This window comes from Panthera tigris, chromosome B3 (genome assembly GCF_018350195.1).
Source record: "Panthera tigris isolate Pti1 chromosome B3, P.tigris_Pti1_mat1.1, whole genome shotgun sequence".
Classification (NCBI taxonomy): domain Eukaryota; kingdom Metazoa; phylum Chordata; class Mammalia; order Carnivora; family Felidae; genus Panthera; species Panthera tigris.
The window spans coordinates 133,578,005-133,597,348 of NC_056665.1; the positions used below are offsets into that span (position 1 = coordinate 133,578,005).

The window sequence follows — 19,344 nt, forward strand, 5'->3', positions numbered from 1 at the left end:
TATAAGGAAGACTTCAAAGAAGAGAAGAATGTAAAGTCTAAGCTGAGTGTTTCAAAGTACAGAGAAACTTCAGGTTAGGAAGATGATAAAGGCTTCCTGTTCACCCCCCCCAAAAAAATAAAAACCACCATAAAACCAACAAAGAGAGGAAATAAAGCCACATGTGACCCATGCCTTGGGCAGGACCAAGGAATACCACAACCTTCAAATGACCTGTACTAGAAAAACAGACCAAATTCCAACCAAGCTCCTGCCACTCCCACAGCCAAGCCTGCAGGTTTGGAGGCAGGGAGGGACACCTATGAGGCACTGAAAAGAGCAGAGGAGAACTGAGGACTTAGACAAAGCAAGAAAAAAAATCATGCCCAGAAAGGGCCCAAGATAAAAGCCCAAAGACTACACATAGGCCAGCACTTTACTTCAAAACACTAGCCAGGAAAGAAGGTCGAGGGTCAGTGGGGTTGGACACAAATGGCAGCCTTGGAGAGAGAAGCACAACTTCTGAGGGCAAACCAGAGACAGAGAGAGAAGGAGATGTACCCTTGGGAACACAGAAGTGGAGAGAAAGAAGGGAATAGGAAAAAAATGAAAGATCCCACAGAAACGAAAGACAAACAAGACATGCCCCCCGTCCCAACACCATCCATAAAAGACAGTGCACAGAGGAGGGTGCTATAGAACTCTCCAAGTAGGGAATTAACAGATACACAGAAAGAGCAGGTCACGGACACAGAAAAACTACTGTGAAAATCAGAAAACGCTAAATAAAAGCATTTCAGCCAGTGAATCCCTCCCCCTCCTTTTGAAAAGACACAAAGCTGAAGAAAATGGCAGCACAACACTCCAAATGCAATTTAAAATCTTCAAACAAGCATTTGGGATAAAAAAAAAAAAAAAAGTCCTAAAACAGAAATACAAAAACTAAGAACAGAAACCAGCAAACAAACAACAACCGAAAAAAGAAACACAACAAGAGTTGATCTCAGAAAAGAAACAGAAAAAGTACACTTTTCCCAAACAGACTGTGAGGGGTGCATCTCCCTACAATAAAACACAAGGAAAGGAAAGAAACTTATTGGCACCAACTTGCAGACCGGTGAACTATGAACAACCCTATGGACAAGCAGGTAGAGCCAGATCACTAAGGACACTGAAGGACCAGCTAAGGTTTACTGATTTCATCTTCAAATGTGGGGAGGCAGAAAATCAAGGAAGAAGAGCACTGCTGTGTTTTGGCTTCAGATGAATTCAATCTCCACCGGTTACTAAAGCTGCACTAAGAAATTATTCCTATCCCTCTAAGACTCTTATTTATAATCTGTGGTTGGTTGGTTGGATGGATGGATGGATAGGTAGGTAGGGAGACACCGACATACACACACACACACACACACACACACACACACACACACAGAGTTGTACTTGTCTGAATTAGATTCCTTCCAAAAACAGAGCATCACAGAGGACTTGTATAGAGACAATTTAATTGGCAGGAGAAAAAAAGGACCACAGAGGGTGAAACTGGAAAGGAGCCTGAACCAATACGAGGATGCTGTATTGAGATGCTCATTGCTGTGGGCAACTGGAGCTTAATCTTACCAGACTCTCTGAAAATGATTAGAAAGCTGTTAGAATGGCCTGTGCAAAGACAAGGAGAAGCATTTCACCACTGGCTCCGACTCCCTCTAGTTAAGGGTTGTCCTAGAGGGTACATTAACTTCCAGGCATTTCCAGTCTGAATAAGCCTCTGAACCCTCCCGCCACTATCTCCTGCTGGGTGGTGGACCTTGGAAAAGCCCTGGAGCCGAAAGGAAAAGATGGGTGGTGAGCATACTTGAGAGAAGGCACTGTTAGGGCAAAGTGAGTCAAAACCTGATTGAAAGAGTTTGAAAATGATGTGAGGCGCTGCTTCAGAGGCAACTGATAGACTATAGCTCAAATTCCCTCCCATCTCTGTCACTGAACACACGTGTACCAAATTATTCCACTATACACCTTAAACTTACACAATGTTACATGTCAATTATAGCTCAAATAAATCTGGAAAAAAATTAATTAGTCACTGAGTCTTTCAAGGAGGAGCTGGTTGCTACCATATAATGGTGACAGGGAAGAGCTTATCTTGAACTGAAGGAATTTACTAGGATGTTTGTTGGTGCTTCTGTGCCTGGTAAATAATGGTGAAGAGGCATCTGGAGAAACCAGAGTCCAAGGGCAAGTGAAGGCTCAGATCCCTCAGAGACGAAGGTCTTAATCAAGTTAACATCCTGGTTGGTTGTCCACCTTTTTTGGTGCCATTGCCACAGATCTCTGCAGGTCAAGGCACCCTGAATGCTACTTGGACCATTATGGTAATTACATCGACCTTGCCCCTGATGGTAAGTACCACCATTTGGCTTTTGTGTCTCCAGAATCCTATCATTTCTATGGACACTAGGGAACCCCATTCCATGGTAGCACCTCCTATCAACCCCAGTCTGTTTCCCATCACCAGTGCATTCTGGATTACCTTGTTGAGTGAAGTGTTTTCTTTGGACCCTCCTAAGGAACATATCAGATAGTATGTTCTCTAGTCTCATACAATAAAACGATTCTAATATTCTTTCTTCTTTGAGACTTCTGACTTTGATACTCTGCCAAAGCTGTTCTTGCATATTTATCTAAGAACATATTTATCTAATTTACTGTAAGTCATATTCATGTCCAAGCTTCAAGAAACTATCCCTGCAGTATATTAGGACCAGGTTACTAGGATATTAAATCCTGAGTTATGAATAGTGCTCCCATGTTAATAAATTCTCCCGCATCCAGCCTTATTATTCTGCCACTCCTGGCCCAGTACCTTCAAGATCCACTCCCCCACAAATTCCTCCTGTTCCTATTGGTACTTATTAGCCGGCTCCTGGAATTATTTGTCTGAGTATTTCCTCCCGGAACAAGAATATCCCTGATTAGATTATGCAAAGATTGCATCTAGTTGTTCTAGAAGAAACAGGGGTAGAGGGTGGGGCAGATTCTAAAGAGGACAAGCATCATTCTGGGAGGCATGAACCTCAACAAGTTCTTTGCATGGTGTCCAAACAAGGGAGGGCTGTTCTGTTCTAACAAGACACTGATTCTGTCTGTCCCGAGGATCAGGGAAATTCAGGGGTCCAAAATTATCAGGCTCATCCACCCAGATGTCCCCATCAGAGATCTCAGGGTCCTACTCTTTCCATCTGAGGGTGCTGACTTTGACTCTAAATACCCTAGGTATGTATTCAGGTGTATAGAAGAGGCAGGGTGTATATATGAACAACACAGAATAAAGGACTTACTTAGGGATTTGATCCCACACACGTATGAGAGTTCAAGAGTCTACGTAATCCTGCTGCTTCTGTGTCTGGAGCTGAGTCTGAAAAGAGCAGGGCAAGCAAGTGGAAAGGAAAGGTGAACGTGAAGGGGGCAGGAGCAAGGATAGACTGTAATCCCAAAGACAAGCTGGAACCCATGAAGGTAAGTAACAACCTGTCTGTCTCTCATACCTTCCGCGCCTCCAACTTTGATGACGCAGGCACCCTGGGGAAAAGCTGCACATTATGACCAAGGATCCTAAGCAGTTGATGGAGGTGAACCAACAGGAGCTAAAAGAGCTACAGGCCTGGCGGTTAAAGCTGCATGCCAACAATATGACACAGCAGATTGGCAACGACGTGTGGGAGCCGCAGCAGTGCCTAGTACCAACCTTCACACGTAAAAGAAATACGGCTGCTGCTTCACTTCTGCCTTTAAATCCTGCTCAAAATATCTCTGTGGCCAGTGCTAACCCAGAACCCAGAGGGGAGTTCCGGGAAACGTAATTCTCAGGTTAGCTCAGCCGCCGCGGTACAAACCTACCCAAGAAGATATACGGCTTTCCCACCCTTAGGATTAAATCCAGGGCCTGCTTCCTTAGCATCAGCTGTCCTCTGGTTGCAGGCAATGACAATCTTTTCAAATGCTGCCATGGAGGCTGTCTTTTCACAGTGTGTCCTGCAATGATAGCTGGCTGGCCTAAGTCTGTCAGTCCCTCATTTTCAACGTTTCCAAAGGTAAAAGAGGTCAGTCAACTCCAGGGTCCTTTTATAATTACCACTGTCCCCATACCACTCGAGTCACAGAGCTGCAACATGACCCAATGCTTCGCCTTCCATTCAATGCCAGTCCCAATGCCTTGCAGGTCGGAGTCTCAGTAATTGTTCTGTCACACATGACAGGGGTTACCGCCAGCAATGGTGTCCCTCCCTGTTGCGATGTCACCAGTGGGCGACCCACTCCGATACCCTATCTGAAGTATGCTTCCTAGAGCCAGTGAGGTAATGTCTTAGCTGGGGCTCACGGGCACATAGTTTGTTTGGAAAGTAATCCCAGTGAGAAGGAGTGAGGAAGAACTCAGGAGAGTGAATAGGGAAGAAGGAAAAGCCAATACAAGGATGCATTATCAACTCAATCTAATCTGGAACTGGACCTTTTGAGGAATGTATGGAATGCCCGTCAGAATTTTCCACTCTCGGATCAATACAGAGAAGCATTTATTATCAGCTTCCATCATCCCCCATTAGGTGAGGGTGGCCCCAGTGGGACATTCACTCCGTACATTTCTGGGATACGCACTTGTGCTTGCCAAGCCAGCTCCCACTAGGATCCCAAACCTTAAAGTCAAAGTCCTGGGGTAGAAAGTAAAAATGTTCAGCACGTATACCTGAAATTAGACACCATCAAACTGTAGTGAGTCGAAGCCCACACAGAACTCTGTGCTACGACTGGACTCTAGAGTGAGGCAGATAGAAAATGGGCTTGGGCACTGCAGGTGTCAGAGACAATACTAATCATGTGTATGTTTTCAGAATTCAATGAAACACACAAAATGCTTGGCAGATTTCCTAACACACACAAAGCTCAATAGATGATAGGTATTACCATCAGGTTAGACACTGATCTAAGACTGTGGCAGCGGCAATGGGGGAACAAGAAACAGATAAAGGAGATACTGCAGACTTATAAACTACACAACGGGGAGAGTGAACGGGTAGGCAGGGAGAACGTAAGGCAGAGGAGGAAGTCCAGGATGGTTCTAGCTAGGGTCCTGGAGGGATGGAGAATGACAGTCCCACGAAATACAACATGGAAAGCTGGAGGAAGAAGCATTATTCAACTTGAGAGTGTAAGGTACCTATGGGCAGCCTGCCCGTTTTCTGTTCAGTAGGCAGTTGGGAATAACTGATCAGAAACTCAATGAAGACAGCCATGCTGAAAATAGACTTGGATAGTAGTTCAGGCCACGACGATGACTGATTTCCCAGAAACAGTATGCATATTTACAAGAAAAGAGGGCTGACGATGGATTACCAATATTTACGAGACACACACAGCGATGGAGGCCAGGGAAAAAGAACCAGGAGGAAGGGCACAGTGTCCCTGGGTGAAGGGAAGACAGTGCCAGCACCTGAGCACCAGGTGCTCTGAACGAGGTTAAGTAAAACAGACATTTCCACCAGATCAGGAAAACAGGGAAACCTTGGTGACTTCAGAGGGTACCGTCATGCTGGACAGATTGGGACAGAAGCCCTCTGCTGCAGCACATCAAAGAATGAACGGGAGATAACAAAGTAGAAACAGCTGTATAAACTGCTCTTTCAAAAACTGGTGGAACAGAGAACGACAGCAAAGACTCGAGGGCCACAGAAGATTTTTTTTTTTCTTAACAAGACGATTCAAATGTGTTCGTGGGAAGGAGAGTTTGAGGATGAGGGAAAGGGGAGGGAGAAAATGGGAGTAAGTTCTCTGAGGAAGTGGAAGATTTCAGAAAGAGGTGTGAGAGCACGATCTGACTCAATCATCTTTATTTAATATGCTTGGCTTTATTTTTAATATGCCAACTAGGAAATATGTATTTAGCATCTAATTTGCTGAGACCAACCTAATAAAGTTATAAAATAACTTTTCTTATGAAATCTTGCTTTTTCTTATTCAACACTACAAAAACATAAGCTTCTTGGATTAATTTTAGTTTCAGTCAAAAGGTGACAATTGTATGCAGTGAGAAACAAATCTTCCTCTGCTGTTTTAGTTCTTTTTTTCTTTGTGTCAGGGGGAACTAAATTATTTATGAAACAATTTATCAGATAAGCTCTGTGTGTCCAGCACAGTATTGCCAGCACATACATAACTCTGAAATCTAGAATCTTTAACCTCTGTCAGCAGGGTCCAATTAGCCCAGTTCTAGGGAATATATGAGAGCCGGAAAATACGCTAAATAGTTAGCACATCAGGTTCCTTTTAACTGCCAGGTGGTAAGCTATTCTGAAGCTGTTTAGATTTGTGGTTGGGCCTCCAACCATGTCTCTGGACAGCGTTCTGCTGGAGGCAGAACAAAGTTATATTTAATATCTGTGTACTTTAAGACAATGCTGCCCACTTTTCTCTTACTGCCAGGGTCACTTACCTTGAAGACTCACTGTACTTTTGGTATATAAAACAGTCATGTTTACTTATCCAGCTGATTTTGGAATGGCACGATTGGGCCAGCATGAAAATGGAGTCAATAAGAAAACAAAATGCTTATAAAGCAGTAACAAACAGCCTTTTTTCCAATACGCGTACCAAATAAATTTAACTTAGAAGAAGTGAACTAAATATAAAACACTTCAAAAAGAAGAAAAAGAACATTATGCTTACTAAGAATTTTGGCATGATCCAGAGAACATGTTCAGAGAACTGACCTCTGGGAGAGCACAGAAGCATTTCAATGGCTATGCCTGAAAACCTCTTTTCCATAAGCGGTTCCACAACGTTCTGTAAACTTTCGTCTTATAGCGGGCACATTCTGTGTCAACTTTCTGGGTGTTTTTCTAGATCTAAGAATTTTTAAAAGACCAGAGTAACAATTTTTTTTTTAAACGATGAAGTTCTTTTTCTCTTCTTGAATACAGAATTGCCTTTGCTTCACAATTCATAGAGGGAAAAAAAAATACAAGAGCTCAAAACTCCCATATCTTCCTGCCACTAAATCAACAAATGCACCTGTATCCTCTCCCTCTTCCCTTTTATTATCCTAGAAGCGGTGGCATTCTCTTATCAGAGGCCAATCTCTGCTCCCAATTCATGTCCCCTTCCTCTAAGGGACCCTGCTGCTATCAGCTATCTGCTCGCACTTGTGGAGTTTTGACCTCAATCTCTCTCTCTCTCTCTGTAATGGATTCAGACTCGTGGTATCTAGCATGTTCTAACACCACTCACATTAAAATAACCAGAAATACCCACCTCGAACCCCCAGGTTCTGTCTGGCTAAGTCCCTCTCTCTAATCCCCTCCAGAACCAAGTCTCTCAAAGTTGTTTCCCCTTGCATCCATTCCCTCAGCCCATCCGCTCTGGCTTCTCCTGCCAACTCGAGGCCACGGCCACTCTAGATAAGGTGGTGAGCTGAGCAGTCGGACTGGACATGTGCCCACGAAGCACCATTCCACCTGGGCTTCCACAGGTTCTTTCTTGGCTTTTCTTCTGGCTGTTTCCCCTCGGTGCCCCTTTGTAGCACCTCCTTTTCTACACATCCTCTGAACTGTCCAGTTGTTCAGGGCTTGCTTCTGAGTCCTCTTCCTCTCTCGATTCTACAGTTTCTCCTAATTTGATCCCATCTCCACCTGGGCCTTCAATGTCACCTAAATGCCACCGATGCTAGGATCACTGCCTGCAGCACAAACATCTTTCCCAAGCTTCAGACCCACACCTTACTGATGAACTAAAGCACGGTGACTTAGATGGGACTTGGGCCAGACTGCCTGGGTTTCAAAACTAGTTCTTCTACTCACTTCCTGGGTAACCCTGAACAGGTCAGGGAACCTCTCTAAGACTCAGCCTCCCCGTCTGGAAAACTGGAATAGTAATAGCACTCACTTCATAAGGTTATGGTGTGGATTAAATGAGTCAATGAAAGCACCTACCTACTAGGTGGCACACAGCAAGCTTTCATTACCCATGATTACTCTTACCATGTATGTTCATTAGAATATGTCAAACATATCTCAAACTTGCTTTGATCCACGTAAAACTGGATCCTATCTTTTCTGTCCACTCCCATATATGATTTACCATCTGTGAGTTCTAAGGCAGAGGTCTAAGATGAGCCCGTCATGAGGCTCTGCATGATCTCCTGCCCCTTGAATGAATGAATCTGGTAACGCCCTTGCAATAAAGGATGTTTGCAGATGTAACTAAGGTCCCAAATCAGTTGGCCTTATGATGAGCAGAGTAACTAGGTAGAACTGACTTAATCACACGGGCCTAGAGATCACAGAAGAAGATCTAAAAGTCAGGGAGTCAAAGACTTTCCGTTGCCTAAAGATGGAGGGCCAAATGAGAAAGAATGCAGATGGCTTCTACCAGCTGACAGAGGCCCCCGGCTCACCGCCAGCGAGGAAGCTGGGACCTCAGGCCAACAACTACAGGAACTAAAATCTGCCAACTACCAGAATGAGCTTGGAAGTGGATTTTTACCGAGAGCCTCCAGACAAGAGTAGTATGGCTACTACCTTGATTTCAGCCATGCTGGGAGGGAGGACTTTTAACCCACCGAACTATGAGCTAATAAATGGGTGTTATTATGATTCCTAGATTTGTGGTAATTTGTTATGCAACAATGGAAAATTAATACACCATCTGAACAAAGAGCACCTTCAAACACACATTTGTTCCAGCCAGAAAACGCTCTATGAATACAACACTAAGCTCTGCTGAGATTCTATCTCCTAAATACATCGCAAACATATTCACGATTCTTAATCTGTTACCTAATCCAAACTGTACATTCCATCTGAACTTCTGCAACAGCACTTAACTAGTTTCCCTTCATGCAATCTTCCTGCCTATTCTCCTCACAAGAGCGGGAGCCATTTTTTACAATGCAAAACTAATCTCAGAAAAATCCTTCACGGCCTCATGCTGCACTCAGGGTAACACCTGAACACCTCATCATAACCTTCAAATCCCTGCACAAAATGGCTCTGGCCAGCTTTTCAGCCTCATTTCCTGTGACTCACCTGCTTGGATATGATGTCCGAGGCACAGAGGCCTGTCTTCCAGTAACCCTGGTGTGCCAAACCATGTCCCACATTAGGACCATCTGTGTCACTTCCCCCGACTCACCACCCTGTGATGGCCAGGGCCTCGGCTGACTGTCACCACTTCACAGAAGCCTTCTCTCACCCCTAACATGATGCCAGGCCCTCCTGTCAGACTCTCTCACAGAACCCTGTATCTTTTTTTTTTTTTTTTTTTTTTAGTATTTATTTATTTTGAGAGAGAGAGAGTGAGAGCGGGGAGGGACAGAGAGGGGGAGAATCCCAAGCAGGCTCTGCACCATCTGCACAGAGCCCGACGCAGAGCTCGATCCCACAAACCGCAAGCTCACGACCTGAGCCAAAATCAAGAGTCCAACGCTTAACCAACTAAGCCACCCAGGCACCCCAGAACCCTGTATTTCTTCACAGAGTTATCACAATTGCAATCATATGGCTGGTTGTATGATTGTGTATTTAAGGTCTTTCTCTCAGCTATAGCTCAGTGAGGGCAGGAGCCATACAGTTTGTTCCTTGCTAAAACCCAGCATTTGGTACAGTGCCAGATGCACTGTAGGAATTCAACAGTCCTTAATGAATGAATAAAACTGTGGCTGTTTTGCCCAACTTATACATGGCAAAATTAGGTGATGAGTTTGATTTGTGTGTGTACCATAGATTTGCCCTAATCCAGCCGTAATTATAATGCCTCCTTATGAACAGATGATATAAATACAAAGGACATACGGGGGCAAGTTCACTGGAAAGTGTCACTGCAATTCTGCTAGGATTCAGCATTCATGCCCTCTTAAGGCAGCATCATATTTAGATCTGAGGTGCAACATTATCCTTATTGCATATTTTGAATAGTTTCTCCCTTAGGAAAAACATATAAGTCCACTCCAGTATTGATGTGGTCAGAGGACAGAGTGCTTCAGTTGACTGAATTTTCCAGTTGATGAAGGGATGTTCCACTAACGTAGAAAACTGCCTGGTACAAAGACAGCCCTGTGTATGCTCTCCACCCTTCTGCCAACAGAATTCATTTTTAAAAGTATGCCTCTATTTTATTAATTTCTCATTATTTCTCTCATTTTTATCATTTGTATAAAAAAACAAAAGTGCTATTAGTTAATAAAGACCTCACTTTTTTTCTTTTAGGAGAAATATAAAAATAGCATGAACACCATATGACAAAGATTTTATTTAAGAAAGCAAAACAGCGAAGAGAAAGTCAAGTATCTTCCCATACTGCCAATATTATTTATGCTTTGTTTGTATGTGTTTGAATATAAATCCATTAATTACATATTTACCTAATCCTTCCTCTGGTTTAGAAAAGATTCAAGGCAAATTACTTGGATGAACTAAAGCATAAGAACGAAAACAGAAAAAGAAGGCAGATTAGAGACAAAAAAATGATACTAGAAAGACTGAAGATGCATGCCAGACCACAATTTTATGTGATACAGGCTTGAGTTGTGAAGCTTTCTAGCACTAACTTGATAGAACAGGGACCCATTTCACAGCGTTCCTAGGAAAAACAGAACAGCTGGTCAAAAGCAGTTCAGCTAGGGTTGGTACTAACATCAGAAAGGAATGTCTTCTTGGGGATTCCTTAGAGAGGACACCACTCTGCTTCTACTAAGAAAAACACTTGTTACCATTTTCTACTAAAATAGTTGCTTCAATAACTGCCTGCTGCACGTTGTTATCATACCCAGTTATCCAGGCTTGGGGCAAAATTATCTCTTGGCTCACCCAATCTTAAGCAAGGTTTAATAGTTTCCTATTATTGCTGTAAAAAGAGAAAGAAAAACAACCCCTAAACTTCATGGTTTATTAACAACCCAAACTTGTCTTCTTAGAGTTCTGGAGATCAGAAGTCTGAAACTGGATCTTACAGAGCTAAAATCAAGGTGACAGGAGAGCTGCCCACATTCCTTGGCTCATGGCCCCCTTTCAGCAATGGCATCACTTCAAGCTCTGCTTCCACGGTCACATCCCCTTCTCTGACTCTGACCCTTCTGTCTCCCTCTTATAAGGACCCTGTGATTGCATGAGGCCCACTTGGATAATCTAGGATAATCTCACCTGCAGGGTTTCTTGGCCTTGTAAGGAAACATTCACAGGTTACAGGTTAGGGCATGGACACCTTGGAGGACTTGGGGTGTCTTTATTCAGCCTGCCACACAAGACTCCACCGTTTACCTATTTGCACCTACCTAAATTGTGAGGATGATGTCAGAAAACAGCAATGTAAGGCCAAATCTACAAAGTAATGGTAAAGCTTACCAATGGAGAACTTAATCAAAAGGGTTTTTTTTTTTTAAGTTTTATTTAGTTTTGATAGAGAAAGAGCACAAGCAGGAAAGGGGCAAAGAGAGAGGGGGAGAGATGATCCGAAGCAGGCTCTGCACAGACAGCGGTGAGCCTGATGTGGGACTCGAACTCACAAACTGTGAGATCATGACCTGAGCTGAAGTCAGATGCTCAACCGACTGAGCCACCCAGGCGCTCCAATCAAAAAGTTTTAATTCAAGAATTAACCTCAGAATTCTTTTAAGTAGCAAGTTCACCTTCTATATCCTAAATAGTTTGATATACAAAAATATTATTTACACAATTTTTTGTCAAGAACACACTGGTTATAAAAAGAAGCACACCTACACAAAAACTTGAGTGTGAAATAAAGTAACTGCAATACCAAGTACTATACTAAAAATTGGGAATTTTACCTCCCTATTCTGTCTGCAGTCACAGGGGAGAATGCCTACTGAATGTTAAAAAAAAAAAAAAAAAAAAAGTGAGATCATCAGCTCACTCAATACTTTAGGAAGGTATTAAGCCCAGAGAGCTCACTTGATTTTTGGAGGAACAACTATAGCTGAACCCAAAGGGACATTGCTAGGGACAAACATAATGAGGGCAAGATTCTATTTCAGACCCTATTCATCTTCCTTCACAAACCAGAGGAATGTAGGAGTGCTCACACCTTGGAGGTGCATAAAGAGATCTGTAAATCATTATGGGAGCTCAAAGGAAATAACTGTGACAACCCCTCCCTCCCACTGCATTCTGGGACTGACATCTCTCCATGGTGGATTTAATTGTGAAGTTTCAATCAACACATGATGTTATTATGTTAGACTTTTCCCGAGAGGGGTTTTCACCAAGCATCAGCTTCTTTTTCACAGGAAGAATTCAATCCTGCCCACCAAACCACTTATGTCTCCAGGAAGCTGAGGTTTCAAGATTCTTTCTTGCTCTGGAGTAGAAGATTAATGTTGGGTCTGATACGACAGGAGACTTGCCACCGGAGAAGGCTTTTCTGCCCAAGATATACTTGAATCCCTCTTGACTTAAGGACTGAGGACCAAGTGAGATTTATCCCAGGAATGCAGGATTGGCTTAACACCTCCGAATTAATTAATGTAATATACCACACCAATAAAACAAAAAACAAACACCACATGATCATCTGCATAGGTGCGGAAGAAGCATCTCACAAAATCCAATGCCTTTTCATGATCAAAAAACAAAAAAACAAACAAAAAAAACCATCCAAATAGACTAGGAAAAGAAGGGAACTTCCTCAACTTCATACAGGGCATCTATGAAAAACCTGTGGCTGACCTCATACATAATGGTGAAAGATGGTAAAAAACTAAATCTTCCCCCCTAAGATCAGGAACAAGACAAGGATGTGTACTCTCACCAATTCCACTGAACATATCATACTAAAGGTTCTAGCCTGGGCAATTAAGAAAAAAAAAAAAAATAATAATAATAATAGGCATGTACATTGAAAAGGAAGAAGTAAAACCATCTCTACTTGCAGATAACAAGATCTTATAGGTAGAAAATCCTAAGACATCCACTAAAAAACTATTAGAACTAATAAACTAGTTCAGTTGCAGGATACAAGATCAATATACAGAAATAAATTATATCTCTACATACTTAACAATGAACAGAAATTGAAATAAGTAAGAAAACAATTCCTTTTACAATAACGTCAAAAAGAATAAAATATTTAGGAACAAAGTTAACAAAAATATACAAACTTATACTCTGAAAACTACAAAATGTTGTTAAAAGAAATGAAAGGAGATCTAAATAAATGGAAAAACCTTCCATGTTCATGGATCAGAAGACTTACTATGCTAAGATGGAAATACTCCTAAAACTGACCTACAGGCTCAATGTGATCTCTAACAGAATGCCAGTGGACGACTTTGCAAAATTTGACAGGCTAATCCTAAAATTCATACGGTTATTCATGGGACCCAGAATAGCTAAAACCATTTGGAAAAAGAAAAACAAGATTGGAGGACTCACACTTCCCAAGATCAAAACTCACTAAAAAGTTACAATAGTCAGCACAATGTGGTACTGGCATAAGGAAAGAGAGTCTAGAAATAAATCCATCCATCTATGGTCAATTGATTTTCCACAAGGGTGGAAAGACAATAAAATGGGAAAGAATAGTCTTTCAACAAATGGATCAAAAACCCAAATACAACAGCTAAGACCATAAAACTCTTAGAAGAAAATAGGTATAAATCTTCTTGAACGTTGGATTAGTCAATGGTTTCTTAGATACAATACCAAAAGCACAAGAAACAAAAAAGATAAATTGGACTTCACCAAAATTAAAGGCTTTTGTGCCTAGAAGGATGCCATCAAAAATAAAAACAAAATGACAACCCACTTCATGGGAGAACATATCTGGTAAGAGACTTGAATTAAGAATACATAAAGATTCACATTTCAATAATAAAAAGACAAATTAACCAATTAAAAAATGGGCAAAGGATCTGAAGAGACATTTCTCTCAACATATGCAACTGGCCCACGATCACATGAAAAGATGGTTAACGTTATTAACCATTAGGGAAACACAAATCCAAACCACGGTGAGATACCACCTCTTACTAGGATGGCCACAAACAAAATGATAATCACAAGTGTTAACAAGGATGTTAACTGGAGCCCTGTACATTGCTACTGGGACCATAAAGTGGTAAAGCCACTTTGGAAAACACAAAGTTAAACACAGACCTACCATGGGATCCAGTAATTTTACTCTTGGAATGTACACAAAAGAAACAAAAACATAGATCCACACACAAAAAGTTGTACACAAATGTACATAGCACCATTATGCACAACAGCCAAAAGGTGAAAACAACCCAAATGTCAGTCAACTAATGAACAGATAAACAAAATATGGCATATCCATATAATGGAATGGTATCTGTCAATTAAAAAAATAAAGGGCAGATACGTGCTGTAACATGGATGAATCTTGAAAACACTACATTCAGTGAAAGAAGCCAGCAATAAAAGGCTACGTATCGTAAAAATCTATTACATGAACTGTCCTAGGCAAATGTACAGAGGCAGAAAGTAGAATTAGCAGTTGCCTAGGGTTGGGAATGGGTGGTGAAAATGCTGAGTGGCTGATAAAAATGGGCAAGATGTTTCTTTTCAGGGCGATGGAAATGTTCTAAAATTAGATTGTGATGGTGGTTGCAGAACTCTATAAATATACTAAAATTCACTAAATTGTACAATTAAAACAAGTGTATTTTATGGTATGTAAATTATATTTCAAAAACTCTGTTTAATAAATACTGCTGCCTCCACCTTGTTCTTTTTCTCCAATTGCTTGTTCTGGGGAAGCCAGCTGTCATATCATAAGGACATTCAAATAGCAGTATGGAGAGGTCCCCATGGCAAGGAAGTGAGGCATCCTGCCAACAACATGAGAGAGAGATGCCTTAGAAGAGGACCCTACAGTCCCAGACAAGTCTTCAGGTGACTGCAGTCCTGGTCAACATCTTGACTACAATCTCATGAGAGATCTTGAGTCAGAACCATCAAGCTAAGCAACTCCTAGATCTCTGACTCACTGAAATCATGTTGTTTTAAGCCACTAAGTTTTGGGGTAATTTGTGACACGGCAATAGGTAACTAATATCCCTTCCTTGACCCTCTCTTTAGTGTTGGGCTCTCTCTCTTAATGCAGGACATCTGAAGAAATGTCTTCCCAGCAACCCTTCCTCTTCTAAGAGTTTGGTTTCACCCCCATCCACATGTTCACTACAGTAGCTGTCATGTTAGTCAATCATGATCCCATTCCCTGGCCTTCACTGAATGATCTGAAAGTGGGCATCTGACCAAAGCCAGGTCAATAAGGTCCTTCCCCTGAAATTTTTATTCCTGAAATTGTGAAAAAGGCAGTATCTCTCCAATACCTATGGCTGTAAGATGTAAAACTTGGGGTCTGTCAGCAACAATGATCTCTCCTGTGTGGGAAAAGGTAGACAGCAATGGATAAGAAGGAAGCCTTCACATAAAAACAAACAAAGATCTGGGGTGCCTGGATGGCTCAGTCGGTTAAGTGTCCAACCTCAGCTCTGGTCATGGTCTCACAGTTTGTGAGTTTGAGCCCCGCATCCAGCTCTGTGCTGACAACTCAGAGCCTGGAGCCTGTTTCAGATTCTGTGTCTCCCTCTCTCTCTGCCCCTCCCCCACTCATGCGCGCGCTCTCTCTCTCTCTCTCTCTCTCTCTCTCTCAAAAATAAATAAACATTTAAAAAAGCTTTTTTTCTAAGAAACAAGCAAATATTCAAGATGGAGGGAGTACAAACAACATATGTCTCTGGCTCAAGGGATTTTTGACGCGACTCTGCCCTTCCAATGGCAAGACCATATCTATCTTGTAACCCCACCATCTAAACCAGCACTCAGGACGTAAGAGGTAATGAAATATTTATTGAATAAATGAATGGGTAAAGTAATCCAATATCCTTCCAATAATCCCTCCCTCTTTTTTTGTTGTTGTTGCTGTTCAACAGAGAGATTTGATTATTTGAAGCCTAAAGGTCCTAACCTTTTCTTTGCTGCTTTTATACTCTGTATATCCCTCTGTTGTTGTGATTATGACAATATATCCTAATTACTGGTCCACATCGTCTCCTCCCCTATCAGAGCGCAAAACATTTGCTTATCATTTTTGGTATCACCAGTGCTATTTAGCCTAGAAAACAGAAAGTGACAAGAAATGCTTAACTGATTCAAGCAATCGTTTACTCCTTTCTTCAGTGTTTATAATTAATGCCATCAATTTATCAACCACTTAACATTTACAAGATACGGGGAAATACAATCAACTATTGGTTGTTGCTTGGTCCTGGATTCTCATCTACTCAACGAATTCATTCAACAAATATTTGAATCCATACCATACACCAGGGGCTGAAAATGGACAAAGGACACGGTGTCTGCCCTCAAGAACCCTACAGTCTAGCACAGACGAGTGAATCCATTATTACAGCGCTGTGTGTTAAATGTTACTGAAGTGATACACACAGGCTGCTAAGCAGTAGCAGGGATCATGGGGAGTTTCCACTCTACTCCAGAAGGCAAAATATACGCAGGAAAAGAAGAGAGCCAGCAATGTGACATAGGCTAAGCACCAAATTAGTGATTTATTTTCTTGGTTACATGGGACTAATTTGCACACTTTAAGAAAAGATACTATCATTAAATGATTTTCAGATTTACATGCAACCAACATCTCCGGAGTGTCTCACATGTGCCAAGCAAACTGCTTAGCACTTTTTCAGCAGGGTCTCATTCAATTCTCCCATTTCGTAGATGAGAGAAGTGAGCTCGAAAGAGTTGAAGTGACTTGCCCAAGCAAGTAAGCGGCAGAGCTAGGATTCAGAATTAAGTCTTCCGATCCCATGTCCACGTATACCAGGCCACTCAATCTACACAACTGGAACACCTCCCATGTCTACACAAGTGGAACGCTTTCCATGTGACTTTCATTGCCTTTTCATTCATTCTAGAGCATACAACATGGTGTTGGACACAAATGGACAGTCACCAGCTGCTGACTTGATACGGCTATAATGCTTGTCCACGTTGTGAGAAGCAAAGGACCACGTCAGATCAAATTACTTTGATGCCTGTTATAGCATCATGTGCTGACAAGGATGCAGTTGGCTATAGATGAGCAAATCTTTCAAGTTATATTTTAACACTATTTTTGACCACTATATCCGGTCAGTTGTTCCAGTGTTCAGCAGTAAATCAAAATGACTGTTCATTTCCTTTGACAGTTAACAGTACTAATGAATTCAGGATAATCTCACCATCTATCAGCACAATTTCTAAAATGCAAACTTGAAGGTGATGATTCACGGGGTTAGCAGAGAAGGAGAAGTAAAGCAGCACTCACTGTTATCTATAAAACTAGCATTGTTTGCAAAACCCAGAAACTGAGCAGTTGGTCTACTGCTAATAACAAATAGGTTGCTCTTTGGTCACTTAGCAAAAAGCTGCTTGTTGCACCATGGCCAACAGCTGAGGAGTGTATGTAGCTTTTGTGATACAGCACAATTCTACATATATAAATCGGTGAATTGTTACATAAGATTTAAAAAAAAAAAAAAAAAAGAAAGAAGGAAAGAAATTCAAAATCTCCACACCAGAAAGCACCTGATACTGAGCCTGCTGGCACAAATCAGATTTTAATACTGAATAAATGTTTACTGAAAAAAAAAAAAAAAAACTGACTTCATGGCTCTTTCAAAACATAAGTTGTCTATTAAATTGAGAGAGAAAAAACAAACCAACCAAACCCACACAGGTTATGTCAGGAATTCAAAAAGATTTGGGGTAACTAGCTCAGGATACATAAGAAATTCACAATGACCAAAAAAAAAAAAAAGTTCAAAAATGTTGAAATAAGTAAACATGCATTTGACATCCCTCTTCAATTAAGTCACCACACTGGCACGCAGTGGAATGCTAACCAGCAATCTCCTTAGAAATAACAAAAACTAAAAGAACAGGTGACAGATGTTAGCTTTACAGTCTGTTCAAAATGATAACGAGGTGTACCAGGTATGCACCTGATATCTGCTGTATAAGCTCTGTATCTACATCTTTATATGCCAAAGAAACTGAATCATAACCCTTAATAAATGCTCACGAGAACATTTAATAGTAATAACGAACTCGTTAAATGTATTAAAATGTATTGTCCAGAAATGAAAAAGTATCTCTAATACGAGACCGGGCTCCACAAATCTAAACCCAAAAGTGTAGTGATTAGTCAAAATAACCATTTTCCAAAATGAGACACTCGGACCCACACAACGAATAAAGTCATCTCACAAGTATGAAGCTTGGGACAACTCAAGTGATCTCAAATGTTAGAACATTACAACGTGAGCGCTTAACCAGGCTGGTTAGTCGCTTCTACTTAGAGCTTTAAATTTACAGAACCTTCTTCGCAAGCGACCTTTGAAAGACTTCAAGGCCAAGTATAGTATTTCATGATAATTGCAAATAAAAGCACTCAGATCCTGAAAGCCCGCGATCCCTATCTACCTCACAAGACACTGGACTCGTGAAACACCTCGGGGAACAGCCACCCTTTACTCTGTACAGGACCCCGGGGCTTAGGGGATGGTTCCACAAACCCCCACCGGGACCACCGTTAGGGAAGGACACGAGGGGAAGAGAAGCGACTCAGGCTCCCCAACAAACCGTCGTTCACCCCACACTCAGGAAGGCGCACCTTTCGCCCCGGACAGGATGCAGTGACAGATCTGTCACCTGTGAGGGAAGGGGGCGCGAAGACATCCTCAGAGATGAGTGCCAACAGGCAGCAGTCCGCCGCTCCGCCGGCCCCAACGCCCCGCGCCCGCCGCTCATTCCCGGGCTCGGGAAAACTTTCGGCCCGCGCCCCCCTCAGGGTCGCCCCCACCTTCAGGGACCCCGGGCTCCCGCCCAGCCCGCGAGGCCCCGCCCCGGGCCCGCCCCCCACGCCCACTGCCCGGCCCCGCGCCCCCGGCCCGTGCGGGCACCCGCGTGCCCTCAGGGCGCGCCCCCGCGCCGGGCCCGGCCGCCAGAGGGCGGGGTCGCTCACCCGTCCGCAGCTCGTGCTTGACAGTGAGGAGCTGCTCTCCCCCGGCGCCGCCGTCCCCGCTGGTCCCCGCGGCGCCGCCGCCGCTGCCGCCCTCCTCCATCTTCTCCCTTTTCCGATCCCGCGGGGTCCTACGCGGGAACCCGGGAGACAGCGGACGCCCGGCTCCTCACGGCTCGCGCTGCAGCTCCGGGAGCCGGGATGCGGCGGCTCCAGAACTCGGACGCAGCGACGAGTCTCTTTCCCGCTCTGGCCGCACGGCTCGCTCCTCCGCCTCCTCCCCCTTCGGCGGGCACCGCTAGTACCGCGCAACCAAACCGC

At 42.8% G+C, this 19,344-nt stretch overlaps 1 protein-coding gene across 3 annotated transcripts in view; it reads right to left on the reverse strand.

The window, feature by feature from the left end:
• Window positions 1–19,129, reverse strand: part of RPS6KA5 (ribosomal protein S6 kinase A5) — a 182,093-nt gene extending 162,964 nt beyond the window's left edge. For 2 of the 3 annotated variants that reach the window (XM_042990377.1, XM_042990376.1), the window contains exon 1: window positions 19,027–19,129. In XM_042990377.1, coding sequence (XP_042846311.1) covers window positions 19,027–19,126 — 100 coding nt within the window. In that variant the 5' untranslated portion in view covers window positions 19,127–19,129. Of the gene's footprint in view, window positions 1–18,675; window positions 18,785–19,026 lie in introns of those variants that run through there. The other variant, XM_015543383.2, reaches the window with a different exon arrangement.
• Between the last annotated feature and the right edge of the window lie 215 nt (window positions 19,130–19,344).